This window comes from Haliotis rubra, unplaced genomic scaffold (genome assembly GCF_003918875.1).
Source record: "Haliotis rubra isolate DU_JTF1 unplaced genomic scaffold, ASM391887v1 Scf134, whole genome shotgun sequence".
Taxonomy (NCBI): domain Eukaryota; kingdom Metazoa; phylum Mollusca; class Gastropoda; order Lepetellida; family Haliotidae; genus Haliotis; species Haliotis rubra.
Genome location: NW_025765270.1, coordinates 1,427,267 through 1,449,287, shown reverse-complemented (window position 1 = coordinate 1,449,287; position 22,021 = coordinate 1,427,267). Strand labels below are relative to the sequence as shown.

Sequence of the window (22,021 nt, the reverse complement as noted above, 5' to 3'; positions counted from 1 at the left end):
ATTAAAGTCTTCAGAGCGTGGAATTTGTAATAGAACTTTCACCATATATTAGAGTTTTATGCGGAATACATCAAAGCCTGGGCTATGAAATACCCAAGGTAGTAAGCGTTTCTTTATTAATTAGTTCAAACTATTTTATTGGACTATTTCGGCAATCCAGTTAAAACAACCGCCCGGAAAAATAGAGCAATCTAAGCCCCACGAATCAGTGATTCGGTAAATGTGGGCGTGATGACGTCGCTGCTGAGAGGGACCAGTTCCCTTTATAGCAGTTGGGGAGTGTGGCAAGGTGGCTAATAGTCATCCAGATCCCGGCGGATGAATACAGTTAAACCTTCCCAATCCGGAAAGTGCGGTAACCATGGCAACCTTTGAAGTTATGGAATTAAAATATGTTTTTTTTCACTTAAGGCTCAGCTCAATGTGCAAAGTGTTCTTTACTACAATTTGCCTGTTCGATGAAACAAAACTTTACATACTATTCCAGAAGTAATTAGCCGCATAGGTAAACTATGCCTCCAAAATGGATTTGCAAGGTAATATAAGGATCAGGTTAATTGGGAAACTGCTGATACAGCATTTGACAAAAATCAATACATTTTACCATTGATTCAACATGCCCTTCATTTTGATAGACCCTATATCCAAGGACAATGCAGTCGCGCATCGTGTGTACATGATGTCATATGTTTAGACATGGTTCTTTCAGAGTAAAACTAAATTGATTAGGAATCCATTGATTTCCAGCAACAAACATATAACAGAAAGCGTCTTCCACAAGTTACAAACTTCAGGACTTTGATGTTGATGACATAACTGTAGATGGAACTTCACGTGATGAAGGAGCAAGAATTAAATCTAAAACGTTGTGTAAAGAATAAAAAAGAAGTTGTTATCAAGAAAACGTGTCAAGTATTCATAACTGTAGCTGTAGGTGGGTGCGTGGAACGCTGATGATCATGTCAGTAAGACTTTGGCAACGACGTTGACGGCCACAAGTGACAACTCTGATGGCAATTGACCACAATGTTGGTGAGCATGGAAGTGACCGAGCGATAGATGAAATGACCTTCGTCCAGATCGGAACCAATCAATACCACGACTATCAAGCGAAGGATTTCATTAAGGACTGGACATTTGAAATGCGACCTTCACCTTTACTGATCTAATTTCATTGTTGAATGAATGTTTGCACAATAATGGTTGAACTTGGTGAGTAGCTTCAGGAGAGTTATATGTTTGTCTACACTGACACCACACCAGTAGCAGAAATTAGATCTGACCTGGACTACGGTGTTTGGCTAGTTAGGACATGACCCATGTGGCGTCAATGGCATTTCTGGATGCTACGAATTCCGACATACATTGTGATCACAACAGACACTATTATCTACAGAGCAATAGATTCAAGACGCTTGAACACTGTTAAAGAATTAACTATATTACTTAATATTCATCCTGAGTCGTCATGGACCTGAATTCATTGTATGACACACTCGACATTTATTAGAAATAATCATGTTTATTTTGTTTGTTATGAAATGCAACTTACCATGTGACAGGTTCAAGTGAAACCACATTCTAGTCGAACGAACTATCCAAACTGCAAGTAAGATTTTCCATGTACCTAAGCTGCATCTCTTCTCAATTTCACTTTCATCTCAGCTTCACATACAAAAGCACAAATGCATGGACAACCAAATCATTTGCTCATCTGAACATTAACCCCGGGGGCTATATGGTTCAGAAAAAAATTGAAAATTGCATCATCTTAGTTCCTGATTCCTAAATTTGGAAGGGTCCTTAACGTGTCTAACTTATTCACTCAATCTGAATCGGTAATGAAGCATTGATGGACTTCACTTCGTGATGAAAACACCCGTATTGGAAGCAGTGTATGCTGTCGAATAATTCAACTTTAATCTCAGGAACTTTTAAAAAATAAATCACTGGAGAAGTGTACCTAATACATTCCTGAGACTATCACTCGAGAAGTGTACCTGGTACATTCCTAAGACCATCACTCGAGAAGTGTACCTGGTACATTCCCAAGACCATCACTCGAGAAGTGTACCTGGTACATCCCCAAGACCATCACTCGAAAAGTGTACCTGGTACATTCCCAAGACCATCACTCGAAAAGTGTACATGGTACATTCCTAAGACCATCACTGGAGAAGTGTACCTGGTACATTCTTAAGACCATCACTCGAGGAGTGTACCTGGTACATTCCTAAGACCACCACTCGAGAAGTGTACTTGGTACATTCCTAAGACCATCACTCGAGAAGTGTACCTGGTACATTCCTAAGGCCATCACTCGAGAAGTGTACCTGGTACATTCCCAAGACTCGAGAAGTGTACCTGGTACATTCCCAAGACTCGAGAAGTGTACCTGGTACATTTCCAAGACTCGAGAAGTGTGCCAACAGCCAGTAAACACTGTGTGCCACTTGGTTGGTCAACATATCTGATCGGCTGTGTTTGTACTATATGATTGTTAGGGTTTTGATCAAGTACGTAACCATTAACACTTCCACGGTCATTTCAGCGAACCCCGCGTGACGGGATGGCGACATGTTCAGCAACTGACAGCCGCTATAACTGACTCGGAATGTGTAACCTCGGAATGTGATATGTTTGTGTGGAGGTATTGAACAGTTGCAGGATCGAGAACATTCCTGACTTTTAGTGAGAATCGGAATTTTTTTCCCGGATTGACAAAATCAAAGATTTAGCTTAAGATTATAAGATTCAAGGCCTTTGTAAAGCTTTCAGATAGTTGTCTGGTAGACAAGTGGAGGGCATTTCCAATCAGTGACAAAATTGTACGATATCAAAGAAAATTGTAAATTACACTTCCCGCCGTTGATCGTTATATATAACCTTGTTCTCACGCAAAACGAAAATCACAATGTTTAGATTTGGTAATAATACCTTGAATATACTACAATAGGGTTTTTCTCGAAATGTATTAAAATTCAAAGATGGAAACACTCTCAACGACAATACTGTGCTCGCATTTTTGCTGAAAGATTCTTTAGGAGAGTTGGTATTATGATCAGGCAAGATGAAGCAAAATAATATTCTGTTCTAATGATTTTCATTTAAACGTCTTTAATCTGGAAACGTGCTTCATGTGGCTTGTTCGAAATGCGGCCAAGTAGACTTCCTGTTGTGTCACACGCACACATCCAAGGATCCTCATCTCGAGACTTTCAGCGACCAATGAGGCAACGAAAGGATTCCTGCACCTCTTGAGGCGCTCTGATGAATCAATATATAATTCATTTTACAGGGGGTTTTACCCTTGGTGTCATATTTTCAAGAATTCAACTTTTCTTTGTACTTTCGATGTCCATTACAGTCTCGTGTTTTACCTGCACGACTAACTAAGATTACTTGAAGTAAGTCCAAAGAACAGGGACAATCTGGAATCATTAAAAGTCGAAATTTCAATTAAAATATAGTACGGCATATTGATTTCTGTTTAAGGAAGCAAAACACAACCCTGCACATCTGCTCAATTATTGACAGAGAAGTCTTTATGTTGGGAACTGGTAGCTGAACGGAACAGGCTTAACAAAGTGCCTGAACATTTCTTTACAGTGAAGACGTTCACTCTGCAGGCAAATTATACGCTGGGTTATTAGAGTTACAATAGTTGTAAGAAGGACACCTACGATTGGGCGTGCGTGTCAGGACTTGGTGCTGGGTTATGTCGTACTCCAGGCGTGTCATGTCGGAGAGACAAGAACACATGGCCACTGTACGATTCCGCGGCTTCCCCGTGACTATGTAAGCACATGGCCAAGTTGGTTATAACGCCCATGAATATTGTTCCCGTATTTCAAGAGTATTGTTTTTCTTTAAATTTCACTTGTACGTGTTATCACCAACATTCGAGCCAACATTCGAGCCAACATTCGATTTTGTCGAAAACAAAATCTTTTACTCATAAGTTACTCTACCGCTTTTGCAAATTTAAAATAAGCAATATTTCATTATTCAGTGACGAACAGATTCCACACGAATGTATACAACATGTCATAGTTCGATGGTAGTTCCAACAATATTTGATGTACATGTATATGATGACTTCAGTGACGTGGTGAAGGTCAGATTGAATTTGGCGGAACGTGTATACAGGCAATGCTATGGGTCACAAATACTGAACTCCATGTGTTCGTGGAAACGAGAACTGATTAAACTGCTGCGTTTAACAATAAACACACTCATGACACTCTATATACTCTGCAACCTTTTCAGTTCCAGATTTATTAGACACAATATTACTTCGTCATTAGTTTTAAGAACAAAACAATAAACCCCGTAAACCTAAACAGATATACCTGTGAACTGATGTTGTTGGTGATAACCATTTACCTTCCACACACCTCAACTAGGAACAGAAGAGACCTGACAAACCGTCTCTGTATATGTAGATAATGATTATCAAGATGGGACAAACCACCACGTCTCTTCGAATGCATGACAAGACTGTATGACAAGACTGTAGGACAAAATGCATGACAAGACTGCATGACGAGTCTGAATGACGAGACTGTATGACGAGACTGCATGACAAGACTTAGGACGAGACTGTATGACAAGACTGTATAACGAGATTGCATGACAAGACTATGGCAAGACTGTATTACGAGATTGCATGACAAGACTGTATGACAAGACCGTATGACAAGACTGTAGGACGAGATTGAATGACAAGACTATGACAAGACTATGGCGAGATTGCATGACAAGACTGTATGACGAGACTGTATGATAAGACTTTATGACAAGATTGTATGACGAGACTGTATGATATGACTGTATGACATCACTACATGACAAGACTGTATGACAAGACTATATGACATGACTACATTACAAGACTGTATGAGAATACTGTATGACAAGACTGTATAACAAGACCGTATAACAAGACTGTATGACATGACAAGACTGTATGACAAGACTGTATGTATGACGACTACAAGACAAGACTGTATGACAGACTGGACAAGATATGACAAGGCATGACAAGACTGTATGACTGTATGATTGTATGGAGACTGTATGATAGACTGTATGATATGGCTGTATGACATTACTACATGACAAGACTGTATGACATGACTATATGACATGACTACATTACAAGACTACATTACAAGACTGTATGAGAAGACTGTATGCCAAGACCGTATGACATGTCTGTATGACAAGACTGTATGACATGGTTGTATGCCAAGACTGTATGACACGACTACATGACAAGACTGTATGACGAGATTGCATGACAAGACTATGGCAAGACTGTATGACAAGGCTGTATGACAAGACTGTATGACGAGATTGCATGACAAGACTGTATGACGAAACTGTATGACAAGACTGGTGCTTGATTTTCCAACAGTCAACGTCCCTACATATGGAACGCTGTGCCGAAGCTTATGTCTTTGCATTGGTGTCCAAATATTACAGCGTTTACGGCAACAGATGTGTCGTACTTTTGTTATTGTGTCTACTACTCAACAGACCACCATATTAATCCAAAACGACGTCGCTAAGTCAGCACGTCATCGACAACGACTTGGACAACATCGATAACACCCTGCATGACAGAAGAACTGCATAGAATTCCCTCTTCAAGTTGAGTTAGTCAACGGCTTCATCTTGAAAATTGCATCGCTCTTTATGCGCTTAAAGGGGAGTGAGTGCACTGTTTGCAAAACATAATAACGGACAGCGTTAAACAAACTGAATGCAAATCCAGTAGGCAAAGTACGTGGGGTTTTATATGTATGGTGTCCGTTAGCGTCATCACACTGCTGTCAGTATGTCCTTGTTGTGCACTCGACCAACAATGTTCTACAGACATACTTACAAGGGCACATACAACCAAATATAGACGTCATAAGTAGAGAAGGTTTAGACCAGTGGAGTGGTTTATTGTAGTTATTTATATCATTACAAGCAGACACTAAACGGCAACACATCTGAAACTGGGTTATTGCGGGTTTTGCAGCCAATATAAGCCAGGGACTATAAAACCATTAAACTAAAGTGTAGTATAAAGGCATTGCCTGTATAAACTGTGGCTTGATCTTCATTGAGGGTCTTGGAAATTCTTAGACAAAAGGGGGACAATGAAATGTGTCCCTCTAAAAGCAGCGGGCCAACATGATGTATTACATCCCCCAGTAACCTTATATTATTCACCCACATAACCTCCACACCCAATCCAGAAACTTAAATTATCGGTCCCCATGTATTGGTATCCCCACACAGGGATTCGATAGGTTATAGGGCGAATAGAACAACTATTGACCTCAGGGGAAGTTAGGTTAGTGGGCGTTTCAAGGGGTAATAAAACCCAAATTTAGTCCTCAACATTTTAGGGAAGAAATGTAGGTTATAGGGCGTTTCAAGGGGTAATAAAACCCAAATTTAGTCCTCAACATTTTAGGGAAGAAATGTAGGTTATAGGGCGTTTCTAGGGGTAATAAAACCCAAATTTAGTCCTCAACATTTTAGGGAAGAAATGTAGGTTATAGGGCGTTTCAAGGGGTAATAAAACCAATTACAGACATCAACATGTTAGGGAAGGAAAGTGGGTAATACAATCGTGGCCTTACAGAGACTACATTGACAGAAGTGCACTGGCTAGTTTCATCACCATCGGCCCTGTTACAGCCAAGACTCCATCATGGGACGTGTGGGTAAACGGGCGTTAGTAATTCCTCAATAACAATGGATTCAGTTGTAAGTGGGGAATTATATTACGCAGTGATCAAATGTTTGCATTACATCCCAACTGAGGGGAAGTCAGGTTAAGTAGGAAAGCGTGTTGAAGACATCATTATCTGCTGGGGGGATGTCATGTAAACTAGTACTATCCCCTTCACAAACTAATAACTACTAATAATGATAAAGGGGCGGTGAGTGGGGGGAGATGGGGTAGCCTAGTGGTTAAAGCGTTCGCTCGTCACGCCGAAGAATCGGGTTCGATTCCCCACATGGGCACAATGTGTGAAGCCAATTTCTTGTGTGCCCCGCTGTGATATTGCTGGAATATTGCCTAAAATCAGCATAAAACTATACTCACTAAATCACTAATAATTAAAGACTCTCTTGGAACCAGGTAGGTTTGGTGGACAGGCGCGTCGCAAGCCAATTGTTTTCATGCTAGCCTGATTGGTTGCAAAGCTTTATATGTAGATAGTACTGAGGCCTTATTCAACCTTCTAAGCAACAATCATACACTAAACGCCAAAAGAAACGTTACCCTCCTTCCTTAATGACGGAGGTACCTATCTTCAGCTGGCGTGATGCGTGGACGTCCACTTCTTGGTCTGTCTACGGTTATCCCAGTCTGTCTGAAGCCCTGAATAAATCTTATAACCGTGATACGGTGGCATCCGTGGGCGTTGGCAACAGCATTGTATGTCGACCCCATCTGCACCATCCCAATGGCTCTTTCTCTCCCTTCAGCTGTTAATCGTGCCATATTTCTCGTCTCGTCTTCTAGGTTCTCTTTACACCCTATAGAATCATTCTGCATGTGAAATGGATGCAAATACTGTTTGAATATTGCTGCGTTTTGGCGATTGATATTTGCTATGTGTAAAGTGGAAATGGAAAAAACTAAAACCTTCTAAAAATATCTTTGTTACTTTGCAAAGCAAAAATGTTAACAAAGATTGTAGATGTTCCTAAACATTTTTTGCTCACAATATCAAAGACACGTTTTACTTGTTTTTACTAATGCAAATTTTCATTCGACTACACTACGTTCCTTGTTCCTGTACATGCCTACGTAGATTACCTCCGCGCTTGTCGTCAATTATTGCTCGGATGGTCAGTGAGTGACAATTCACAACTCGCGCTCGTCTCTAATTTGTCAGTGAAGTGGAGAGTTTGACAATGGTTGATCACTCTCCTGTATTTGAGGCAGGATTATACAACACACAAATGTAGAATTGTGGTAAGTGAAATATTGGAAATTACTCGTGATCTGAGGTGAGGTGAAATTGGATTTAACGTCGTGCTTGCGAGAATATTTCAGCTCATATGACGACGTGCATGCGTGTGTGTGTGTAGTATGTGCGGCTGCTTGTACCAGCAGACTTAAGCTGGTTTTATAGTTGCAAGCCCACTGAGATACCATGCCGCAGGAAGCATTACACTCAGATGACTCCGAGCCGACCAGTCCCCTTGAGCACGCCAGGCAGGACCAACAAGTACATATTTTAACGTCTTTGGTATGACGCGTTCGGGGATGCGACCTTCACGTCCTAATCACTACACCACGGAGGCGGTCACCGGAAGTAGAATTTTGTTGTTAGGAGCCAGCGATCATACTGTTCTGCTTGTTGCCGGTGTTGTTGACATATATTGCGCCACATTAGCGACCTATGAAGTCACAAGTAAAATTTGAACTATTTGGTGAAATATGATTTTACGGGCGGTCCACTTAGGGTTGGTCCAAGAGTGAGCCCCTCTATATGTCTAATGATACTTCAGGTGCATTTGACTGAGTTACATTGAATTTAGCTCACTGAGATTATAATGATACTTGATTAATGTGTTCACTCAATCAGTACCATACAGTACACTTACATGTGTTACCTATTGCATAAATACCATCAAGTTACAAGACGTAGTATCATTTTCACAATGGCTCAAGCACAGTTACGAGCCTGGATTGTGTCAATGCTGGCGTTTATGCGCCCCTCTCAATACACATATGTACAGCCACTGTTGCTTTGTATAAGTCCAGGAGTAAGACTGTGCATTCTCAATACTGTTTTCATGGTAGCCTCGTGGTTACAGTGTTCGCTAGTCAGGCCGAAGACCCGGGTTCAATTTTCCACAGAGGTACAGTGTCTGAAGTCCATTGCCTGTTGCTGAGATAGTGCTCGCTCCCTCTCTCACTAACTCACTCACTCTATCATGCACTCGCACGCCCGCTCACTCACTCACTCACTCACATACTCATTCACTCACTCGCACACCCGCTCACCCGCTCACTCACTCACTCACACACACACTCACTCACTGTTCTCAGGAAGGTTATATATACCGCCAGACGTATCCCAGCCCTCGGTATCTGTTTATCCCGCCAGGAGATAGAGCGTTAATCCCCCACACCCGGTGTGTAATCCGCACATCTCAGCCACTAAAGCCGTCTCGTGGTTCTGGTCATGAAACTCACATTGCCCCTTCAAGCTGTGAGAATGCATTAAGTATCCCCATGACTATCAGAGCCGGTATTAATTGGATTTTGTTAGGGAAACCTTTTTGTCATGACAATCGGAGTCGGCAAAACAGCCAGTAATACAGACGTACGTTCACACAGATATACATTGACTGTGAGGGTAGCACCTGCGTCTGTAGAATCTGAGAAGCAGCAATGGCACAATCAGCGAAATGGCCAACCATGAATTATTGTTGTTAATTACCAAGGAAGGAATGCTTGGGCGATAGATGGCCCATCTTGCCAGGTGCTGACCACGAATGTCCAGTTATAAAATACCGACTGTACACTTACAGCTTACAAACCCTGGTGTACCCAATTTTACTCACCTAAGTATATGTCATTGAGTAAGTTTACTAAGCAGGTATGTTCTACCTTATGTCATACCTAATCAAAACCAACTTTAATATAATGGAAATGATTTCATAAAAAATCACTCATCCTATACTGACAGTACAACACTTGTCCCTATACTAACAGCAACTTGATAGCAATCGATGTCTTTTTCATTACGCAAGCGATTTTATAAATATATTCCGTAATGCATTTGTTTTAAACTTTTGCGTATCTAACATTTTAAATGCGTACCTATGCGTATTATACCCGGATACGCAGCTTATCTGGGCCTCTGGGTGGGTGGTGTTCTGGAGGGTCCGTAAACAACTGATGTTTAGTTTAGTGTAATTTCCACTGCGTACCAGGTGGAAACGAGAGGTCGGTCACTGGTACATATGCGTCTCTTAAAGACACTACTTCAATCTAATAAACATATTTGCAGTACAGGGTAGACGGTAATAATCTGCCACGACATGATCTGACCTATATCGGTCCAAGTCGTTCCGATGCCTCTCACGACCTCCAGAATCTGGTTTAATTAAATCCCTTGAACTAGTTAACACCGTGGTCGCGGTAGGCGTGCTCTGTCGCCGATATTCCGGCTATTTGTGGCCATTGTGGCAGTATTGGTCACTTCCGATGTCCAACAGTTGTCCGAATGGGCTGCCCACTAACAAGAACAGAAGAGGCAATGTCGACGTCGCCATTAAAGCCCTCATACATTCACCCGTGTTCTGTTGAATGAATGATGTAGTCAGACACGTTCCCCACGTCCTCGAAACAGTGCTGTGTGAAACAATATTCAGTTTCCTATTGGTCTGTCATACAGACCCTGAAACAAACCCTGAATGCAAGTCACAATATGTCCAGTCTAGATTTCATCTGGAAGTGAAGTATCTGGGTTCCATTTCATTATATTTTCTGATTCTAATTTAGGAACTGTTTTTTTCTGTAAAATATGTTCATTTCAGAGACAATATGGGAGTCTAAGTTTCCCATGTACATCAAGATGAACAAAACGTCGATATAAATAAATTCAAATCAAATGGTACGGTTTCTTTCGGGAACCTTTCTAGAACTTTGATTGCCCTGTTTAAATGAAGAATACATGTGTCCTTGTCATTCAACATTCTGCTCTCCATAGACCACGCCGACCAGGCTACCATGCCTCCACAGACCTCGCATGTCTGCATTAAGCTGACCCCTCAGAGTACAACAATAGTTGTGTTTTGTTTCAGGATCTATAGCCAACATTGGTGGGTCCTCCTACAAGTGTAAAGATGGCTCCAATCCGGAAAACGACGTAAGGATTATTTCTGGTGTGATAGCAGCGCCCTCTAGCGTGACATCTATCCAAGTGGCCAACCTACTGAAGCTCTTCCGTATTCCACAAGTAAGATACACTTTACTCTTCACTGTTGTGCTTCAATGGACACCGAACCTCAGTGTGTCTGCATGTACTGGGCGTGATGTCCTTCATTTGTTCAGTACTAACCCAGTCAGATACTGTGAATAACGCAGGCGTACATGCAAACCACCCTCACATATATAGTATGCTCACTCTGTCCGGTACCCTAATTCCGACCAATAGGCGGGGTAACAACACGCACGCACGCACGCACGCACTCACTCACACAGCGACAGACAGACAGACACAAAAACACGCATAAATATACACGCACGAACGCACACACGTACGCCCCCACTTGACCAGCCACGTCAGTGACTTGAAGAGTCCGTGCTGGCCTACAAGCTGTGCCACAAGCCAAGTCATACTGTCCCCCACATCAAGTTTAAATCAAAGGCCGTGTTTACAATCATAGTAAAACTGCTGTTATTGAACAAACAGCAGCGATGTTGGAAATTGTGATAAAACAACAGCTTGACAGCCCCTTGACACACCTGCCTTTGATCTGGTCGTGGCTGTGTGTTGCTCTTCACCACTGTCGGTTGTGAAAACAGCTTGAAGCCCGGAGTCGGACAGGACTGGACGTAAGTTGACCAGGCATTTACCTGACGTTGTAATTATTGTCGGAAACATGGCCACGGAGATGGAAGGAAACAACTGAACAGCCGGGCTCCACACATGGCTGAAGATTCACACTGGTCGAGCTCTATGTGGTGGACGAGAGAGAGGTGATCCCGTGGCCGCTCAATCAAAGGTGTATCGCAATATCACCTGAGCACTGATGGACAGAATGATGGAATGTTTCATCGACGTTCCTTTCATATCACAGCGGCACTTTAGAGATCAAATCGTTTGCAAGTAGACAGTTTGTACAGGTCAAATACGATAAGGTACTATGTGATTTGCGAACAGTTACAGAGAACAAATATACAAGCGACTTATTGCAGTATAGCAGTACTCCGTCGTGTAGTCAAACCAGAAAATCCAGTGATGGGGCAGAACCTTGGTGTCGTGATAGTGTATCTATTGATATTTTTAAAAATCTGGAAACGATCTGTGATTTTTGTATTACGTCTGCTGTGTACAAGTGCAAGAACAATGTTCTGTTTGAATACTCTTCAGACACGCCCAATCATCTGGCTGGGGCAGTAGACTGGCTTAACTGATCAACGGTTTCTAATCTTATGATGAAATTATGCGACTTCAGTCCTCCAACAGAAAATTCGGATTCGTTCATGGAATTTGTAAACCGTTTACATCAGAGAAAATCAGTTCGGGTTATCCACCGAAAAAATCCAAGACCACTGCATGTATATCATGACTTGGGACATAAAAGCTGTGTAGTTGTAGTGCACTCGGTCGATCTTCAATCAATGTCCACCAACAGATGGTTGCAGAGCTCTGTGTTGCATGAACTGTGCTGTCAATGTGGGACATCAGTCCATGTAACAGTGATACCCTACAGCTACAACAGTCAGTGTGGACTAATCAACAGTGTGTACAGGTCTGTATTACATGGAGTGGAATACATGTGACTGATCCTGTCATAGCTTCCTGAACACTAGTCGGCTTCACGGGACACGCTTCAAGTCCCAGGATGAAAACTGTAATATCCCGAGGTCCACTTTTCGGGTGTTTGTACTGTTGGTGTGTCTCGGGTGTATACACGTCGTCTATTTTATCCTGAACATGCCATATAAGGAACTACTCCACAGGAACCTCCACCACGTTACATACAGAAGGCAATATAACAGGTCCGTGTATCCGTCACTTGGACACATGAAGTACATCCTGCATAACCCGGATGTGTGTAGTCCCAACAAGGAGGTGACGTTGTTGTTTGTGGTACATTCAGCATGGCATAATATACAACAGAGACAGGTAATGCGGAAAACCTTCTTAAACCAGACGTATTTTCAACAACACACCATTAAGGCTGTTTTTCTGTTGGGGTTAAACGTTTATAACCTGTCCAATGAAAGAGTTGAGAAGGAAAACTCAGTATATAAAGATATAGTTCAGGGAGATTTTATGGATACCTATCGAAACCTGACCTACAAGTTCTCACTGGGCTTGCAGTGGATCGTCAGTTTCTGTCCGGCTGCTAGATTTGTTATCAAGATTGACGACGATACAGTAATTGACACGTATAGGTTCCTGGAAAGATTTGTTCCAAAATACCAGAACAAACGACGTCACATTATATGCAATGTATGGCGTGAGAATTACATGGGGATAAGAAGAAAAAGAAGGGATGCAGTAAGTTGGGACATATTGAAGGGACATAAGGCGTATCCCTGGAGGTACTGCAGTGGCTTTGTGGTTGCCATGACAGGAGATCTGATCCCTCTTCTCTACAAGTCCCTCTTCATCTCCCCCATGTTGTGGGTGGATGATGTCTACCTGTCGGGAGAGCTCCCTTCACGACTGAACAACGTCACCTACATCGGCCTTCGACCAGAGGAGACGTATTACAGTTATGATAAGAACTTCCCTGCTAGGGTGAAATGTTTTGGACGTCCGAGCTGTGAACTGTTTGTATTTGAAGATAGAAATAGGTACAGGGACTATTACTGGAAAATAGTATTGCGTAACCGAGGACTTTTGTCATGACTTTACACCTATGCTAAAATCAATCAATTGCACAATTTCGATGATTTTATGAGTAAGTGTTGTTGTTCGTTCGTTCGTTCGTTCGTTCGTTCGTTCGTTCGTTCGTTCGTTCGTTCGTTCGTTCGTTCGTTCGTTTGTTTGTTTGTTTAACCGCGTATTCAGCAACATTACAGCTGCATGATGGCTGTCTGTGAACAATGGAATCTGGACCAGACAATCCAGTGGTTGATGTCATGAGATACAGTGACAGACAGAGATACATGAATCACTATGAAATAGTGATGATACAAGGTGTTCGTGTCATGAACTCATCAAAACACTAGTTCATAGCTCACCTGAAATTTTGTATAGAACGTATGGTAAGTCAAAAGAGGAATTGCATCGGACATCAGTTTTGTCACTGATGTATTAAAGTGTGTAATCTCTTGAACACGTCTACCATAAAACTTTTGAAAGCATTACTGAAGCCTTGCTATGTTGTAACCTTGATCGAACAACTTCTGAGCATTCTTTCAAATCTTGGCCTTAAGATCATGCTCGACTGTACCTCAAAAGTTTTGAAATGTAAGCACCACGGGCGGGAGCTGTTGGAATAATTGCTCGACATGAAGGGAAAGTTGAAATCATACCTTTTGTCACATAGTCTTTTGTAGAGAGGTTTTGTCTCTCTGAATCTTTATGCATAGGTCAAAATATGAAACAGTTGAGGCGGTCTCACTTGTCTCCTTAATTTCAAGTCAAGGTGGGTAAATCAGTGGAAGGCAACTGGCTATTTGGTGGTTATTGAACGATATTAGATCATCTGTATACCTGAAGCTTAGGCTAAACTTGGCCAAACAACCCCAACAGATATTCTGATTCATGTGCATAAATTGCTTCTGTTCACCCAGCAGACAAATGGGTACCCGGTGGGATAGGTCATGCGACTATTAACCTTCTAGCGCCTCACAGGCAGCTTGGGTTATCCGGGGTAATCATAATAAGATTGTTTGGGCGCGTCGAGCATGCATTCTGCGTGGAGAGATGCGCATGATATTATTATTATCTGTTGTTATTATCATCTGCACGGAAGACGACACAGATGGTCTCCAGGGGAATGCCTACTTCTTGTCCAAATGTTTTACACCTCAACATTACATGTATGATATCAATGAGGAAGTCCAGCATTTCACATATTGCTTTCTCATTAAACTTAAAACGTCATTTGCTTTCATTTTTGACAAATTGTCCTGAACCTCTGCAGATAGATGTGTTAGTATATCCTTGTTCACCATGTTTCTTTACAAAGGCACTTGGATCAAGGAATGAAGTTTCCCTTTAGTTTGTCGTGTGGGATAGTGGTGTAAAACGTTGAAAAATCAGATGTTTTGACAGAACGGAACTCTGAGATTGTAAAGCAAAGTGTTTGAGAATCCAAATGGAAGTAATTCCGCTTGTCTCAGCTCAATTTATTCTGTGAATATAGTGCAAGTGATACTTTTAGTATGAAGGAATCTGGTTAATCTTTGAGACAGGAATTTGTTGGTACATTTGCTGGACCCAGTATCTCTGTTTAAGAATGTTTATGTAGCCTTGGAGTCCAGTACAAAACAGGAATGGACATGTCACGTTGGCCTTGTATTCCCTTGTGTACTGACGGCGGAGTCAGTGCACAGTTCACCTTCCATATGCGCAGGTTCGATGGGGCAGTCTCATGATTAACACATTCGTCACGTCGTCACGTCATCACGTCGTCACGCCGTCACGCCGTCACTATATCTGAAGTTCTACATGTGAAGAGCATTTCAGATGTTGGTTGGTTGGATTGTTGCTTAACGCCGCACTCGCCAATATGTCAGCTATATGTCGGCGGGCTGTAAATAATCGAGTCTGGACCAGACAATCCAGTGATTGATCTACGCAATTGGGATACGATGACATGTGTCAACCAAGTCAGCGAGCCTGACCACCCGATCCCGTTAGTCACCTCTTACGACAAGCATGGTTTGCTGAAGATATAATTCTAACCCAGATCTTCACGGATTCATTTCAGATGTGGAAATGTGCAAAACGATTTTCTTTACATCCCGGTACAACAGCTGGTGTACGTCATCTCTGGTTTCAGTGACCCATTCATAGAGCAGTTTGACATGCTGTATATATTAAGCATTGTTGTCACAAATGGGTCAAATTGTGATCACATTCATCTTTTAAGTCTTGATAAAGACCATGTTGTGCTTTACCAATAATCATAAGAAGGGGCAAAAATAGTACATAAGCTACTTATATAAAGGGAATGGTGGGGTTGACATGTTCTGTATGTTCTACGGTAAGACGACCGTATGCACTACTTCAGACATGTCAAACATCTCTTCACGATCGGTATTAATTAGTATTGCAATAAATAGCATGTATATATCCGCTCAAACCTGCCCAGTGAGAGGACACGTCGAGACACAACATAACGCCTTCGTTAAATGTTCACTTCTCAGAGATCTTCACAAACAGAACATAAGGAACACAGTTTACTTGAGGTCCAGACTACAAATCTACTATTCAAAAAAAGAAACGCATAACCCAGAAATCTGTTGCGAAAATATAATTCGTCCACAAATAGACTTTAGTACATGAATTTTTACATCAGTTCAAAAGAAAGAAATGTCTATACAACCAAGTGGATAATTTTAGATAACGGAGACACTGAGCGCGGCGGTGGTGATGACGTAGCACGGTCCCGACGTCGGGTATCCTGGCTCTCAGTCCAATCTCTCTCAACCTGTTCCGAACAGTTTGACCGGATACCCTCCGAAGTTCAGGCACCCTGGCTGCTGTGCTCTCACCCGTGGCAGTATGATCGCGCAAATGTAGTATCCGGATGTACCGATCTTGGGCTGCAGTGGTGACTCGAGATCTGCCTGTGCGGGGACGGTCATTTGTTATACTTGTTGTATACGAGCTGCAAGACGCCTGGCAACAGAAGATTGATAATCTCCAGTGTGCATTCTTTCAATGGCGATGTTCCTTGTCGCAGGGTCAAGACGTGGCGTAGTGATTTGACCTTGAAATTCCTTCAAAACGAATGCCGATTTCAGAAAGTAATCTGGATGTTTATAGCCAGACAGTGCATGCTCTTTGATGCACAATTTCAACTGGAAGATGATTCTGTTGCGTTGTGGCGGTGCCTTTTTAATCCTTGTAGTGAGTGAGTTGGGTTTTACGCCGCTTTTAGCAATATTCCAGCAATATCACGGCAGAAATGGGCTTCACACATTGTACCCATGTGGGGAATCGAACCCGGGTCTTCGGCGTGACGCGCGAACGCTTTGACAACTAGGCTACCCCACCGCCCTTTTAATCCTTGTAAGGAATCAATACTGATATTAATGACACCTGTCCATTTGTAGAACACGAGAACGAAATTCACATCTTGTAGTCGTGAAATAGTTGCTCAAGGTTATTTTTACAGCGCATTCCATGTGTGTCAATATTTTGGACCATTAAAAGCTTTTCCAAATTGCCACTGGAGGTGTATTTCTTTTCATTAATCCCTTGAGTGTATCTCAAGGACACATGCAAAGCTGAAATTGGAACATTAAATGTTCTGTTATCGGGCGTCATTGTTTTTTATCCTGAACTGTCCTTGGCCTTCCTACACGATATGGCTGCATGTATCACAACATATTATGACACAGCATTCAACACACCAGATGGTGCCAATGCACAATATGTACTTCTATTGATTTCCTTTTTCTAAATAGTCGCATACATGAAGTCTTTCTTTTCCTAGCTAAAACCATTGGGGCACTGTTCTGTATGTTCAGCTGGTGTTTTACAAGTGTTTCACGTAATGTGCGTCTTGATGTAGTGTTAGGACTGCATGGTTTCCCAGGACAAAAGAAGTATCATTTTACAACATGTCACAGTCGAACACATTATCGGAGTAAAACGTGTGTTTTCTTACACAACTGAAACAAACGGACCCGTAAACATACGGGTTTGAATCGATCTATCATCAGCAGCCTATCTTGTTTGTTTGACTAACGGGATCGCTCATTGGGTTGATGCGTGTCTTCGTATCCCAAAAGACCGCCTCCGTGGTGTAGTGGTTAGAGCGTCCGCCCGGAGAGCGGAAGGTCGCGGGTTCGATCCCCGACCGCGTCATACCAAGAGACGTTAAAATATGGTACTTGTTGGCCCCTGCCTGGCGCTCGGCATTAATGGGTACAGCAAGGACTGGTCGGCTCGGAGTCAGTATAATGTGTCTGAGTGGGGTATTCATGCTTCACTGCGGCATGGTATCTCAGTGGGCTAGCACTATAAAACCAGCTTAAGTCTGGGCTAGTGCAAGCAGCCACACATACACATACACACGCATGCACGTCGTCATATTATTCTCAAGAACGACGTTAAACCCAATTTCACTTCACCTCACCTCGTATCCCAAATGCGTCGATCACTGGATTGTCTGGTCCAGACTCGACTATTTACAGACCGCCATCATATAACTTTCATATTGCTGAGTGCGGTGTAAAACAACAACATGGCTACCAGACGTCTACTGTACCCTGGTTATCTCCGTCCACAAATTATACCAGTTGTTTTGGGTTTTTTTTAAGTCCTTTGGAATATTTGACTAAACCATGGTAGCTGATGCCTGATGGGTATATATTATAATACAATGGAGTTATAATAAACTGGATCATCAAAATGAACTTCCTACTTGTGTTCTTAGTATTGAAGCATTGGGTATCGTCGATACGTCCGTTGTTCTAATGTGAGTATAGTTCTGTACGAGCACAAGACAATAAGTAGTATATCGATTCAAATATTATTATTTTGAATAAAGAAACAGAAATTGGTTATCATGTTATGGACAGTGTTATTATTGTTGTGTAGGACACATACGACACAGACAAGAATATGTAACAGTTTATGATTTCAAAACAGAGAATACAAGAGTGTTTCACAACTGTTCAAGTCTGTATGGGTTTGAAGTAAATAGCCAAAGTCTATCTGAAGAGAGGCGATAGGCATCATTTGTCCGAAAGAGCATTTCCTTGGGACGACGGGTCATGGTGGCAGCTGGGTTCAAGCCCCATATCCATGTTTGTGGAGTATATAAGTGTGCAATACGCCTAGTTACCCGGCTCTATGTTGAGCTGGAAATGACTCGATTGGGTGATACATGACAACAGCAGTGACAGTTATGTGATGGCATCGTTGTCAATGACACAAGTTGTCCTTGAGAGATTTAAGCATGTTCCTGTTCCATCTAATGGTCGACTTGAAAATCCCAAAGACGACAGCCATTCATTGATGTTCTGTTTAGAACGAAAAACGATGTGGAAACTTCAACTGAGGGTTTGTCTCACTGCTGGCATTCCTTTCCCATCCAGCTTACAGCCCTTGATATCACTGGAATGCTTTACAAGCAAACGTCTTAAGCTACACTCACTCACTCACTCATTCACGATCAGTGTGAACTATATAACGGACCAGATTGATCCGTCTATGCGGCTCAGCCTTGTTTGTTAGTGATACCTGATGCAAACTCCAACGAAACTCGATTCTTTCAACCTCGTCCACTGATGCAGCGCCTGCAGCAGATGTTGGAGACAATCATTAAGGGTTGGTTTGTGTGCTTACACTGCTGTGGTCGATCCTCGATCAATGATTCAAGCATACGATAAGGACACATTATATATATTGACGTTTGTGTTTCACCCAGCATTACGGACGTTCATGTTACCAACCCCACAGACACATGTTACCTGCCTACTTAGGACCCTGGACAAAGCGGACATGACGTAGCTGTGAGGCTGAACAACGTCCTTGTCAACAACACCGGAGCTGTGGCGACGTGGTTGTCAATATGTATGTATCCAAAGCATGGTTTGGACTTGGAAGTACTGTGCTCTAAACATGAAGCCCGTGTCACTGATTCCCGCTGAAGGTGTGTTACTTGGGTCTGTGTGTCTCGCATGTGTTCATATCTTCTATTTTATTCTGAAAGTATCAAACATGGACCTTCACACGAGGAGGGTACAGCAATTGAAGGACTATGATTGGCCCATCAACAATTTACGCCGAAGGCACTGTAACAGGTCTGTGTATCCGTCACTTGGACACATGAAGTACATCCTGAATAACCCGGATGTGTGTAGTCCCAACAAGGAGGTGACGTTGTTGTTTGTGGTACATTCTGCATGGCATAATATACAACAGAGACAGGTAATGCGGCAAACCTTCTTAAATCAGACGTATTTTCCACAACACACCATTAAGGCTGTTTTTCTGTTGGGGTTAAATGTTTATAACCTGTCAAATGAAAGAGTTGAGGAGGAAAACTCAGTATATAAAGATATAATTCAGGGAGATTTTATGGATACTTATCGAAACCTGACCTACAAGTTCTCACTGGGTTTACAGTGGATTGTCAGTTTCTGTCCGGCTGCTAGATTTGTTATCAAGATTGACGACGATACAGTAATGGACACGTACAGATTCCTGGAAAGATTTGTTCCAAAATACCAGAACAAACGACGTCACATTATATGCAATGTATGGCCTAAGAATTCTATGGGGATTATAAGGGAGAGAAGATTCGCCGTAAGCTGGGACATATTGAAGGGACACAAGGTGTATCCCTGGAGGTACTGCAGTGGCTTTGTGGTCGCCATGACAGGAGATCTGATCCCTCTTCTCTTCAAGTCCCTCTTCATCTCCCCCATGTTGTGGGTGGATGATGTCTACCTGTCGGGACAGCTCCCTTCACGACTGGACAACGTCACCTACATCGGCCTTCGACCAGAGGAGACGTATTACAGTTATGAACGTCGCTTCCGAAGGAAGACAAGATGTTTAGGACTTCCGGGTTGTGAACTTCTGGTGTTTGAGGACAAGTATGGATACGGAGACTATTTCTGGAGGGTGCTGTTGTATAACCGTGGACTGTCGAAGATCAGAGTATAAACATCCTACAAGTACGTTACTTTCAGTACCCTAAACGAAGATATGAGTAAAGAATCAATTTGTCTACAGAATGATATTTGTTGTTTCATCTTGTTCGTCCTCTTCTTCTTCTTCTCAGTTAGTTACAGTTCAAGTTTAGTTTCTCTGTACTTAACTACTAATTTCACTAAATAACTATTATATACAATATTCGTCATAATAATCATTTATTTTTTTTTAATTTCAAATTAGAAGGAAAATATATAATAAATATTGAAGAATTTATACAGTCCCTTAGTACAATGTAGGACTTATGTTGAATGAGCTGAATGTTTCATTTTGGCCCGTATGTCAGTTATTGGCGACCAACACTGACAAGCAGCAGCTAAGTGGTGAAACTCTCCAGTACGACCGGTTGTCTGTATCCTCTCCCCTGGGTGTGGAGGACAGGGGGATATGGAATGTATGGACGGATGTGCAGTAGTTACTTTCAAATCTGACATTATGGTCAGGTAATAACAGGCCCAGTCATGCAGAATGGCGCCCCCTAGGGTCCGCATTTCACAACCGCGGAACCAGACCTTCCTGATAGTATCACTCTATCACATTCAAATATTATAGCGATGGTGTTTAAATCAATGTGATGATGTCGGAACTCGATGTTCTGTTCTCGATCTGTAGAACCCAAGAATATATTAATAAGAGGTATCAATATACATTTACCAAATTGACCAAAGTGGAAGTTGCAATGGCTGAGTGGGTTAGATGGCTGACTTTGTGTGCTGGCGATTAGGTTCCTGACTCTGAGTGTGTGAGTTCGAATCCCGGAAGGTCTCAACCTAACAATAGTACTAGAATCTGTACTTAACTGAGAAAGTGTTGTCCCAAATATTTTTGACTACTTTCTAAATGGTATTATGTATTCATGACCAAATTCATGTTTAAGACGCGGTAAGTGTATTTCCTTTCACCTTTCGCAGATGCCAACAGCGTTCTGAAGACGGTAATCGTTTTGAACCTATATTTACACATGGATACATATTTCATCTGTCGTAGTGAAATAGGTAGTGTTAAACGTAATATATGCTACTCTTGCTCAAGATCATACATACATGTTTTTCAATAATGTAGGTCAATGGCCCATAATACAAACAAAATACAAATATAAATAATACATACATGCTGAATTTAGGGTGAAAATTGAAATTCAAGATCAGTTATTTTATAATCGAGGGTTTACTTCTTAGTTAATACAGCGGAGAGGAATGTACTTAATGTTTTTATATGATCAATGTTGTTACAGGTGAATAAAGGTTTCAATTGTTGGAGGGTGGGTCGGGTGGTTTGTGAAACACTTCTATCGTATTTCAGAATATTTACCACAGATAAGTAGGACATGGAGCTCGTCTTCAACACAGCTTAGGCCAACAGAGTGGGGCAGTAAAGGCAGAGACGTTGATCATAGGGTATAT

General features: G+C 41.9%; 2 protein-coding genes across 2 annotated transcripts in view; both read left to right on the top strand.

Annotated features, from left to right (window-relative positions):
* The window catches only part of LOC124267850 (metabotropic glutamate receptor 8-like), a 157,550-nt gene that overhangs the window by 40,185 nt on the left and 95,344 nt on the right, over positions 1-22,021 (top strand). The window contains exon 2 of the mRNA XM_046702841.1: positions 10,837-10,991. Coding sequence (XP_046558797.1) covers positions 10,837-10,991 — 155 coding nt within the window. The remainder of the gene's footprint in view (positions 1-10,836; positions 10,992-22,021) is intronic.
* On the top strand, positions 12,052-20,635 carry LOC124267819 (beta-1,3-galactosyltransferase 2-like). The gene is made up of 2 exons (XM_046702815.1): positions 12,052-12,760; positions 19,703-20,635. Exons 1-2 carry the CDS (start codon positions 12,696-12,698, stop codon positions 20,568-20,570), a joined length of 933 nt encoding a protein of 310 aa, XP_046558771.1. The 5' UTR covers positions 12,052-12,695; the 3' UTR covers positions 20,571-20,635.

Excerpts from the sequence above, each read along its gene's own strand:
- LOC124267819 (XM_046702815.1), top strand. The coding sequence starts at position 12,696 with ATGCCATATAAGGAACTACTCCACAGGAACCTCCACCACGTTACATAC. Across the intron at positions 12,761-19,702 it reads TACAGAAGGCAATATAACAG|GTCTGTGTATCCGTCACTTG; the intron begins GTCCGTGTATCC and ends GCACTGTAACAG.